Below are 13,000 nucleotides of genomic sequence, written 5' to 3' on the forward strand. Positions count from 1 at the left end.
AACTACACAGTTAGTGAATTATGCATCAGATTTTTGCCAGCAAGTAGGTACCATTAATGCTGCTTAAACTAAGCTATTGTTTAATGGCTTTTTCTTACCATTAGAATTAGGTGATTCCTTTTTCTTTGGAGATATCTTTATATAATCTCCTCCCATGTGTGCATGAGGGTGAATGTGTTTCATGTGGTGCGAATCAAAAGCAAAAACCTTGAGAGCTGTAAAAAGAAAAATACTATGCAAATCACTTCCATTACAGTCTAACATAATTTACAGTTAGGTTAATAAATGTGACATCAGATTGCATAATTATTGCGAATTTTAAAAATACATCATTGTGCCAAATATTTCAAGAAGAAATGCTATTAATAGGGTACATGTTTGCTTTAAACCGCTAGACTTTGTTATTCTAATGCATACGTTTTTCTCTCATACCTTTTATTCTTTCCATGAAAAATATGGTATTTTATTTACTTTGCATTAAATTAGGCACTGGAAAGAATAATGTGGGTTACTTTAGGAAGAGCTATTGCTTTATTAAAAATTCATTTCTGAAAGGGACCACAAATCACAATTATAAAAAGCAAAGGATAAAATCCTCCATTGAATAGAAACATTTGAAAAAGCCAAGTTTTGAAAAGTGAATCTCTCACAGTGATCATTCCCTGGTACGAAATGCACATTGCACCATGATATAATGATGTGTGCTGTCAACAAACAAAACAAAAAACAAACAAACAATCATTGCCCCTCAGGACAAAAACTACATTAGAGGACACTGAGCTCTTTACTCAGTTCATTATAGTGCAGAGTTTCAATCACCCATAGTGGGGAAAAAGAAGTGAATCAGGCCTTAAAGAAAAATCTAAAACTTGACTGATGGGCTAGAATCACTAAACTAGACCATCTGCATTGCTTATAGTGCAGCACACAAAAACAATATGAGCTCTTCAATAGACCAGCTGTCAGAAAATGTTGTCAGGACGTAAGAAATAGTTCTCGCGGCTGAAATTTTGGATAGCCTGTAGTTAACGAAGCTGCACCATGAAATGCAATGGAGAATGAGACATTATTGTGGGCCTGGTCTCAAAACTAAGTGTGTGGGAAACACATCGGCATTGTGGGTAAGATATTCATAGTGCTGAGTAGTAATGGGAAAACGTCAAAAGGTTTAGAGCTTGGGTTCAGTTTGGATAAGCACCTATAAATTCAGATTCTCAAACAAAACTTTGCCAGAAAATGACTGAAATTTTCAAAGCTCTCCATTAGGTCTCTGTATTAGCATCTGCTCTCTTTAGGGTGTGGCCTAGCAAACTGCTCCCACAGTTGGCCATACAACTGGGTCCATCTGTGCTACAAATTACAAATGCAACAGGCTCCCTGGAGCTTATGAGACAGTGGTTCATTCTATGTTCTCTCCCTCATTTCATCTGACAACAGCAAATCTCACTGAAGTGAAAGAAGGAAAAGGATCTGTTCTTCCTTAGAAACCGAGGCAAGTTTTTTCTCAGTATTGCGGTGCATTTTGGGAAGTGATCTGTAAATGGCAAGATTGATGTGACCAGGGGAGGGAATACTGGATTTTACTACACCAGATCAGGAAACTGGGTCTATCAGAGGATATATGAGTTACTCTGGAAGGAGGAAAGCAGAATGGCTGGTCACAACCAAAAAGGGGAAACAACAGTGTAGTCTTAGGATAGAATCTAAAAAGGGCGCAGCACTAGCCTTACTCTGCTCCCACTGAAGCCTATAACACTGTTATCTTCACTGCATGCCTGACTTCAGTGAGAGGAGATAGGCCAAAGCTGAGCACTTTTAAAAATGCAACTCTTAGTGTCTTCCTAAGAGCACAATACAGAAGACAAGCAACTTATACATGGAGGGAGACAGTGGGAAGTCAAGTTGAGATCTTCCCCAATATCCTTATCTGAACTTTCTTGAAATTCAAAACACAGCTGTGCCATCACCAACACAGGGCTGGGCCTTCAAGGCACAGACTAGTTCAAAGTTTGTTTACATTGCTTTTACTGAATCAAAAATAAAACAAAACGTGGCTTGTAGAGTTCTGCTAGCAACTCTAATGTTCATTCTGTTGGCATTTTTAATGCATCTGTTCAAGATGTACAATGATTTGCTAAATGCAGTGTGATGACTGCCACTTTGGTCATGAGTGAAGTTTGAACTGGAAAACATTCAGAGTGGAAAGCAGGACCCTCTACATCATCCCTCTAAGAACCAAGCTAGATCCTCAGCTGGTCTTACCTTCATTGAAGTCAATATAGTTAGCTGATTTACATCAGCCGAGCGTCTGGCCCAAAATCTGTAGGTGTTTTTTGGTTGCTCATTCAAACTCTTAAATCCCCAAATCTGTAGGTTTTATATAACACTACTTTAATCTCAACAATTTATACTGAAAAAACTTCACAGTGTAATTCACATCTAAAGTATCACTTACATTCATTTTCTTTTTCTTACCCATTTCACTTGCATTAACATCTAGCTGTGTTGTCTTTTTGAAGTTCTGTGACATGAGCAGCATTGCCTGTTCCGCAGCATGCATCAGCTTAGTGAGACTTGTTCTCCTGTTATCTGTAGGGAGTGCTTCCCAAACTGTAATTTTATCCTTTTGAACAAAATTGTTCACGGTGTTAACAAAAACCTGTCAGTATAAAAATATTTTTAAGCACAAAAGCCTTATGCTATTTATAAAAGAAAAAAAAATAGTAAGGCTCAAGCCACTTACATTAATAGTCACATTAGTAAGTGCTTCCTTGTCAGAAATTGTGTTATTCATGGTACTTAGTGATGGGTAAGATACAGATAATGCTTCCACATATGAAATCATATCTACAGGTGAAAGTTGTCCCACAGTGTTCCTATTGATTTCTTGTAGGAAAGCCAAGGGTTCTTTTATAGTCCTAAACTGAAAGAAACAGGAAATCAGTATACTTAGGAGATTCCACTGGCAATTCAACCAGCAAAGCAACCACTGATGACTTTTGGGGAATATACAAGAGTTGCACAAATGATGGGGAAATAAGTTAATGATTTCTGTGAATTCGTGAATAAGGGCCGGTTTCTACACACAAACGGGCACAGCAGGTCAGCGGGTCTACTTATGGAGCTACTCCAATTGAGTAGGCAAGCCAGAATTTGACCAGGCAAATAGACATCATAAAAGTATAATACATATCCAGCATACCGTCTTAATTTATTTTGACCAGTACAATTCAGTTTTATTTAGCATAATGCTCCATTATGTACTAGTAAACGTTTTGTTGCATATTTTGTAAAAATAATTAAATCTTAGTAGTATGCCAACTTACCTACAGCCTCTTCTGTTAAATCTTTGCTGAGAGGTGGAAACAGATGGCCAGTTTTTTTAAAAAGCACACAGATTACCAATATTCTATTGCAATCTTAATCTTCACTGCTAAGGGCTGAAAACTATTAAATAACTTCCCTACTGAAAATATTAATATAAAGTAATTAGATGGAAATGTTTGTACAAAAATGTTTATATTAGTAATGGGCTGAGAAGATTGAGATCTGGATCTGTATTAGGGTTAGGCTAGGATTCAGAATTCAGTGCCATGGCTCAATCAGAGAAGGGTTTCAGATTTTCTGGCATTGAAATCCAAGGAGATTTCATTCCTAAATAGTAGAAACATAATGAGATCATCCAATTTGGTGAGATTCCTGTGATCTCAAAGGTGAATATCCCATGAGATAGTGCTCTCGTGAGATCCGGACTTTATCTTTGGCTGCATTCTAATGGAACTGGAAAACAGGCCTCTTTCTGGTTTTGATCTAACTCAGAATCAAAACTACAGGGGTAGGTTCAGATCCCAGGGCTCAAATTTAAAGCCTTCATTTTTCTTCAAAATTTAGATTCAAGGTTTTGACCCAACCCTAGTTTAAATACAGGTTTAAAAACAGAGAGTTATTCGGTTTTAAGTTCAGATGTTGTACTTATCCTGTCTTCTCTACTTAAATTTACAGTAAGCATGTTAATATAATGTATACCTTAACATTGAAGAAATCAAACCTCTTATGTTAAAAGACTGGGTTCTTTTAAATCTGATCACTGAGGCAAACTCCTTGAGATAAAAAGTAAACATGCACAGTGGTGATTCACTTAGTCAAATCAGAAACCGATAGTCTTGTGGACTCACCAGTTTATTTAATTTGCTGTTTGAAATTTATGCTTCTGGGGAAAAATCTGGCTCCCCAATTCTTTCACATGCAGCCTAACACGTGATGTTTTGAAAGAGAGAAAAATATTGGTACCCAAGTGTATTATTGCTCTATTTTATATTTTGTCACTTGCCTTCACTGCCTCTATAAATTATCTTTCTAGGTTTCATTCAGAACAAACAAATAGCTGCACATAATTAAATGTAGAAAGGTGTAATTTCAAGAACTTGCCATTCAGAAACTGTTGAGTGATTACCACACTTCTGAATTCTATGCACAACATGATTTAGTTCACTGGAGATACAAACAAAACAAAGCTTGCAGGCAAATTAACATTGTGATTCAAATACATAACCATTTCAAATAAGCTGGAAGTATTAAAAAGACTTCTATATATATGCTTGCATTCATCTATATCTTCAGCCATTTGTTAAAAGTGCCTCAATAGATATAATTGAAATAACAGTTTTAAAAGAGAAACAATCAAAGAATTTGCAAATTAATCTATAAACCATTGCTACTTACTTCAGCTGAGGTTTGAGTAATATTTTCAGTTATACAGTCATTATGTAACTTGCACTTTGCCTTTGGATTTTCTGTAGAAATTAAAAAGAAGACTAATCAATTACAGTAACAGTTCTTGTATAAGAAAACCCAAACCTCTACAGTATTTGAAACTTGCACATACATATGGATCATTCGCAAGCATAAACTATTAGGACCTGACCTCACTTACTGGGTTTACACTGGTATAAAGGCACCAAGCCACATTCTCTGCTGGTTTAAATGGGAGCAGCTCCATTTACTTCAGTGGAGTTTTGCTAATTTACACCAGCAGAGAATCTGACCCACTGACTCACTGTTTACACTGGTATGAGTGAGAGAAGAAATTGGGCTTATGCAGCTTAGAATACACATCAGCACAATGTCAGGTTGGGTCTTCAGATTTCATCACATTGTTCAGTACAAATACATTTCTAAGAGCACATCTCAATGATATTCTTAGAAAATATAGGTGTGAGTGCCTTGCCTCTTTTTCATGTCTGGCTGATTAATCTAACTGAAGATAAAGAGACACTGGTGGGTTTCTCAGAAGATGTAGTTCTATAATAACACATAAACCTTTATAATATCATTTACCTTGGCAGGAAGTGCCATCATTTGGCTTAAACTGTAATTTTCCTGTGGATGGTTGATAACCTTCCTTACAGGAGCAGTTATATCCTCCATCCACATTTTCACATTTCGCATGATCTCCACAGGCAACGGTTACTGCTTCACTGCACTCATCTATATCTGCAAATATCGTGAGAAATTGAATTTTTTATTAAGTATTTAAAGACTAACACCTTGCTGCCTTGTTGATAAGTTATGCATACAGCAATTTCACATCAACATTTCACAAAATACTATTAAAGAAAAAAATAGCAAAAAGCTAAAAAAGCCAAATTTAATGGCAAACACATCTGCTAATTATATCACTTAGGGTTTAGAACAATAAAGCACAATTAAGCATCTTTTTAATATTAAAAATATTTTTCAATGAGAGACTGCTGATTTTTTGCACAGCTATAACAACTCTATGTTCACTGAAAAAACCTTCTATTTGTACATATAGTGTATTTTTCATGTTTCAAAAGTGAGTTTAAAAGTTAATTCAATATCAAAATACTAGACTATGTATGATGAAAATAATCTGAAACCTATTTTTTCTACATATTATACTAAAATAGATTGTACTACCTTATTATTCAGTTAGAAAAGACAGAGGAAACTGGTATACACAGCCTTTTGATTTAAAATCAATGCTTTATTATTTTAGTATTTAAAGGATCAATTTGCCTGTCTGGTTAATCTAATATTTAAGTCAAAGACTCTTCAAAGTGCTTGATTTGTCTATTTTATCCACATTTAAACTTAATTTCTCTAAAATTGATGATGCCTTCCTAATTAATTTGGGTAGGTAAGTTCAGTAATTCAATTGACCGAGTGAGAGTGGGTCTGAGAATTAAACTGATGAATTGTGGGAAGGAAATCTGTGAACTGATGGATTTGGAAAGACAGGGCAAAAACTGATTTGATGGATGGGAAAGAGAGTGTTGCATTATATCGACTGACTGGGGATAGCGACCAAATAATTCAATTGATACATTGAGTCTTGGAACTATACTAAGTAATTGTGAGCAGTGGGGTAGGGGTCTGAGAAATTATGTGCTGGGGAGGAGGGAAGAACTGAACAGTCTGGAAAGAGGAAGGACCGAAAAAAGAATTGATTAATTTGTAGAGAGAAGCCAATACATGTATAGATTTAGAAGAGGAGGGGCTGAGAATTGAATTGAAGGATTGTGGAGGTGGAAAACAGAACTGATGATCTGGGAAAGGGGGCAAAATTAAATTGGTGAATTGGGGATAACTGAATACATTGGGTAGGGGTTGGGGGGAAAAACAACTGGTGATCCGTTTGTGGGATGGTGCAAACACTTATGAATCAATGGAGGGGCTCATGCTGATAAGAGCGGCTTAGGAGATAACAAGTGGAGAATGGATCGAGGGAGGGACTACAAAATAGTCTTTTAGTTTTGAGGAACTGATCATTGTTTTTCAGTGCTGGCTCTGTTTAGATTAGAGAGTGGATTTCTGGTGACACTGATTCTGCGACGCAGAGAATGTGTGAGGCAAAAATGGGTAAGAAAAAGAATGAATGAATGGATTCGGCACAGAAAGGGGAGAGTACGGATTAGGAGGAGTGGGAATACATTTATCGAAAGTAGATGTTAGGGTATGTGGACTAGAGAGAGAATGGAGAAATTCAGGGAATAAAAGAGAATGGGAGAGATTTGGAATTGGAAGGAGGAGAGGAAGTTAGGGAGAGGATAATACAATAAAAAAGAAATATTAGAAGAACAGAGGAAGCAGAACAATGAGAATGGAGGAAGAGAAAAAGATTTTACTTGTCTGAGTTCAGGGAGGGAGGCAAAGATACATAAAGTCATTTGAAGAATACACAAAAGGCCTCTGCTTTTGGTGGGCATCATCTGTTGGTAATTTAATAGAACATAATTTGCCAATGACAAGCATGTCTGGTTAAAAAAGGTCAGATAAATGCTTTAAAAAAATCTTATGTGCACAGAATTGTACATGGCATTTGAACATTTAATGGAGGAGTCTAAGAACCATCTCACCCCACTGTTTTTTATTGCTTTGTCTGCAGTTCCCCACAGCCTCCTATCTTCTACTGGTTTAGACTGAGGCCTTCCTAGACAATTACAGCTTGCCATGATCACACTGGAAGGCATTAAGAGGTATCTTGAAAGATCAAGTATGAGGCTAAGTTGCTGACATCTGTGTTATGTTGATAATTCGTTTTGATACTTAATTAACAAATATTGAGTCATTTGATTTCAGCATATGGGGTTTTACATTATTTCTCTCTGAATGGTTTTTATGGGCTGCCTGCTGAGGTGGCAACCATGTCAAATCTCAGGGGATTGATAAAAGTGAGAAAACAAAAAGAGAAGTACCATGTGAGATATTGCTACACAAAGGGTAAATCATAATCAAATGCTGTCATTTGAAGGCATGGGGCCAAAGACACTAGTCCTGGCATTTAAATAATGCATTCACATCAATTAATTGTATGGCTCTTTTTTGGAGCATGTAAATGTCACTCAGTGTCCCACTATGTGACTCTTGATGCACTTGGATTAAATTGAAGTGCCAAGGGTGAGAAAACAATGACAACACCAGTCTGCATAATGGCTCCACAGATGAGCCTCATCTCCAGGGATTTTCTTGGCCTTCTCAGCTACGTAGAGAAGGATGTGTAAGTCCTAACAAGATCTCCAGCATGCAGCTCACTGTGAAATATCAATAAATGCCAAACTTCACAACAACCTGAAATGCCTGATTTGAATGTGTGCTAAAATAATCTATTAATAGTTTGATTTATAACAACACTTATAAAGTTGGTATAAAAAATCAATAGATGACCAATAGCAACCTTCCTTTCCTAAAAATTATACCTCCTAGAGATGTGCCTAAATAATTGAATATATTCAAGATCATCATTGCTAAGTATCAGGTTGCTATGTCACTTACAATTACAAAAGTTTTTCAAGGTTATTATACTTGCAACATATGATAATTTGTTTTTCATAAACCCAAATCATGTATTTGTCATTATTAGGTATTTATACAAATTACCTTTCTTTTCATACTGTTGTCACATATTAATTGTAATAGAGAACCTTAATGAGGAGCCAGGATTATCAAAACAGAAGCGGAAGCTCATGGACATGACAGGCAACAAAGATGCTAAGGACATACAAAACGACTGAGGAGTATATACAAATAGTTTATCTGCAGCTGAGTTGTCAATACAGAATGAATTTATATGAATCCTAGCTAATTCAGTGTTTGTTGGAGAAAATATTTACTGGAGTAGATAATTAAAGGTACTGATCACCTTCACATTCTCTTTAAATCAATATGATTTGCAGGTGCCATCAACAATTTTACTACCATTTCAAGGTAGATTGCATGTTGCTTTTAAATAGTTTAACAGTGTCAGTTTAAGTTTTCTTCTGGACTTGTTGCAGGGTTTGGGGTTTTTTTTGGGTGGGGGGTCATTCTATTTTAAATGAATATGCAACTTTAGACCACACAGGAGACAACAGCTTGTCAATTCTTTTAGAAAGTGATCCACTTCCACCTGAGGTTTGTAGCTAGGAGCCCGTTCCTTCTCCCATTATCTACAATAGGAGCAAGTTTGGGGCCCAAAAGCCCAGTCTTATGCCTCTAACGCACATGAGTAGTCTTTAGTGAGAAGATTCGTGAGTGATGGTTGAAGGACTGGGCCCTCTAATGAGAAGAACATTTGCCATGGCTCAGCAAGAAACCCTGCCTTTCAGAAAATATTCAAAATAAACCCTGGAACTGAGCTTTGAATCCTTTATAATAGCTCTGATTAGAAAGAAATATTAAAGCAAAATCCCCCAAAATAACACCACCAACACCATTTAACTAGTATGAAAAGAGATGTATAACTTTTTATTATATTTCTGCTTTTTGGTCACTGCTCATTTACTACAGCAGGCAAGATAATTCCAATTTATATAAAGGTAGTGAGAATGGTTATTATGTTCAGTCTTGCCAATTATGGGATCATAGCTATGTTTCTTTGATTCTTCATCAGCCAGTCAAGACAGCTTGATGTCTACATTATAAATGATGCTTATTAGCAGCTTGCAGAGTATTGAAAAGTCCACTGGTAAAGGACCAGATGTTCCTTTTGGTTTTGCACTGTGGAGGGAAGCAATGTACACAAACTGGATTCCAAATTGTCCTAAGAAGGGCATATGCAAAGAGATAACAGCTATGTGGCATAATACCATATCCCCACACAAACAGCACTCCAAAGTGGTATGAGGGAGAAAGGGTGAACGGCCAATTAGCTGGGGGAAAAAGCAGGACCTGAATGCAATAGCGCATGTTTGGAAGAATGGTGCAACTTCTTCCAGAAATTGTGATGCAGAGATGTCAAATTCATTCTGGACAGAAACAAATTCTATTTTTGACCTCTTGGGCTGGGGTTACAATTTAGGGCTCCATTCCCCTTTGACCCACAGCAGAACTAATATACAAAAATCAAGGGTGGAAAATGGCTTTTATGTAGTAAATAAGCTTATAATTATTATTTAACTTATATTGAGCATCAGAAGCAGGAAAATATCCTCACCTTCAGGACCACCACTATTTCTACTTTGAGGTTTTTTCATTCCCTATTCTCCTTTCTTAATTTCTCTGTCCCGCGTCTTTGTGACTCTCCTCCTTTCTTCCCAGTGTTTTTCCTTCTCTACAGCAACCTCCAGTTTTTCTTCTCCCTGTGGGTGTTATCATCACCCCCTTCCCTAATCTATCTGATATAATGATCAACCATGAAAAACTTACCACTGACATGTAAAGTGTCATCATTAGATATTAGAGTTAACAGCCCAATTAGATTAATGGGGGGGAACTGCCATCTCCCAGAACCAGTGTTTCAGGCTGTCTTTAGACCCAGGAAGACAACATTGCATTGGTTATCCTTGCTTCACATTTGAAAGGTTAACATGACATCTCAGAGGGATAGAAACTTTTTGTTTGTTTGTTTAAAGAAAGCTTAGATTGTGCAAATTCAGAACATGTCTTGGGGCCATATAAATCAGCAAGTGAGCTGGCAGCACTGTCCTAGTGCAAATTAAGCAGCTCTGAGTTGTACAGCATAGCCAACACTACTAGATTCCTATTATAATACTGGTGTCCACTCCAGACATATGGCACTGCCTGCCACCTAGGTACTCCACTAGGGTGCTATTGTCTGTGTACAGAAGACATGTCTGAGACCTCTCTCACCTGTAGCAGATCCATGGGTTACAACGTAATCCTCTATGGCTTCCTTGATAAACTGCAAAACTGACTTTATTTATTTTGTCCCTGTATTTAATGGGACAATATGCCACAAGGCTATTTTTTGTTTTGGAACACGTCAGCTCCATCCACACTGATTTACACAAAAGAAGGGGAAAGCTGACAATCAAGGACCACTAGAGGATGACAGTAGAATGTCTGCACTCTGAACAGCAGGGGAAAAAAGTTTATTATTAATATATAACACCTTAGGCATGGAACAGGACCCCATTGTGCTAGGTGGTGTTCAATTACAGAACAAAGAGATGGTCCTTGCTCAATCTAGATATTTACAATCTAGGATACGTCTGCTTTGAAATCAGGGACTTCCGCACGTGTAGGCATATCCAAGCTAGCTTGGATCTAGCTAATTTGTATAATAATAGTGAAGCTGCAGCAGCACAGATTAGCCTCTTGAGTACATAGCTAGCTAGACCAATGCTAGCTTAGGTATGTCTACACGTGCTTCAGTCACACCTATGGCTGCAGCGTAGACATAATCTTAGTACAAGAAAAGGGACGACAGGTGGATATAGACAGACAAACATAATAATAAAAAGTAATCTCTCTCAACTGGCGAAAATGTAAAGCAAAACTAGGAACATTCAAGTGAAACAACTTTGAAGACAAGACTTCTGAAGCTTATAGTAAAAATCAAGACATCTAGAAACAGGTAATTTTTACAGCTCATTGTGCTCACAAAAATCCCAGATAACTTGAGAAGAGATTCACAGCATCTTAGTAAAAGGGAAACATGATATCAGGATGTGAGGAACATCAATGGAAGTTTGACTAGATCACTCTCTAGCCTAATATGCAACTATTTTGCTTATATTTGAAATGGTAAGAAAAGACAGAGATTGTCAGGACTGTCAAGCTTTGGAGAGCGATACCTGGAACTAGATATAATCAGCCCAAAGATGATATACCTGTGTAAAGAGGCAATGGATTTATTGCTTGTTTTCCCATTCCCCAAAGAGTATCACAGCACACAAAGAAAATTACCAAAGGATTGAAAAAAGAGAAATAGTTACAATTCTTCCAATGAAGGGTAATCCTTAAGGACCGCACAATTGTTCAGAAATAATATTTTCCCAGAGAATATTTCTGTTTTGTAATCCTAAACATGATCCATCAAACTGCTATACAGGCAGAAACGGAAGGACTGCACAGAATGCAGGTAGCTACTTATCCTACTCACTACCTTAAACCAGAACTGAAAAGAAGAATTGGTGAGGGATGAAGGGAATTTTGGAATATTGGCCAGAGTCTGGTGCTGAGATATAAGCAAACTGAACGTGGCTGGGACAAACCCTAAAGGCCATTCTGCTGGCCCCTTGAATTCTGACCAAATCCCATCTGATCCCCGCCAGGCCCATTGTGTTGGCAGAGCCAGGAGAAGGTGGTATAAGGTAGAAAGAATGTGGGCCACCATTTGGCCTTAGATCTATATTCCTATATAAAGCTACCACATTCAGATTAAATCTTGAAGCTCTGCTGAGTTCAATGGGACTTTTGTTGAGTCAAGATACTAGGAAGCAGTCTTTTGTTATTGAGACATAGGGGCTTGAACTGGAATACCAGGTCTGTGAATTGGGGGAAGCCCTCATCCAAATTGCACAGATCAGGGCACCTGAATTTCTTTTACTGGATTTCTCTAATTAATAGGAGACATAAGAAATAAGTGACACTTTAAAGCTACCTGGATGACATTACAGTAACTTACCCACACAAAAGGTTCCATCATTAGTTACAAACTTCTCTTGACCACTGCTCGATTTGAACCCAGTTGCACACATGCAGTAATAACTCCCCACAGTATTGGTACAGTTCGCGTTTTCTCCACAAGGTTGTGTAGCATTTTCACATTCGTTATCATCTGTCAAGAGACAAATTACATAAAAATAATTTTTATTTGCCAGTTTAACAAAATAATGGTTTAATCTGGACTCCAGTATTTTTTATTTATAGATGTTGAGACTAACATGTTGATTATTTGTTTAACACTGGCCTCACCAATGCCAAGGACTTAATCATGCTCAAAGCCACATAGGTATCCAAAGTAAAACTTTCCACTACATGCATCCGAAGAAGTGGGTATTCACCCATGAAAGCTTATGCTCCAATACGTCTGTTAATCTATAAGGTGCCACAGGACTCTTTGTCGCTTTTTACAAAGTAAAACCAGCTCTGTATTGGAGGAGAACAGAAATGCATGTACGAAACGGATGTTCTAGCTGGGATCCCCACTTCCAAATCACATATCAGGTTAGATACGCTCATGTTTGGATGATCTCTAAATAGAGACCTGATGTGATGGGTCTCAAACCCGGGACTGAGAGTGCCCAGACAGCTG

At 37.4% G+C, this 13,000-nt stretch overlaps 1 protein-coding gene across 2 annotated transcripts in view; it reads right to left on the minus strand.

Annotated features, from left to right (window-relative positions):
• ADGRL4 (adhesion G protein-coupled receptor L4) overlaps nt 1–13,000 on the minus strand; it is a 95,947-nt gene that overhangs the window by 30,706 nt on the left and 52,241 nt on the right. For both annotated transcript variants that reach the window (XM_045028484.1, XM_045028485.1), the window contains exons 3-8: nt 12,371–12,523; nt 5,338–5,493; nt 4,723–4,793; nt 2,744–2,923; nt 2,476–2,659; nt 99–215 (exon numbers count right to left, since the gene is read on the minus strand). In XM_045028484.1, coding sequence (XP_044884419.1) covers nt 99–215; nt 2,476–2,659; nt 2,744–2,923; nt 4,723–4,793; nt 5,338–5,493; nt 12,371–12,523 — 861 coding nt within the window. The remainder of the gene's footprint in view (nt 1–98; nt 216–2,475; nt 2,660–2,743; nt 2,924–4,722; nt 4,794–5,337; nt 5,494–12,370; nt 12,524–13,000) is intronic.

This window comes from Mauremys mutica, chromosome 8 (assembly GCF_020497125.1).
Source record: "Mauremys mutica isolate MM-2020 ecotype Southern chromosome 8, ASM2049712v1, whole genome shotgun sequence".
Taxonomy (NCBI): domain Eukaryota; kingdom Metazoa; phylum Chordata; order Testudines; family Geoemydidae; genus Mauremys; species Mauremys mutica.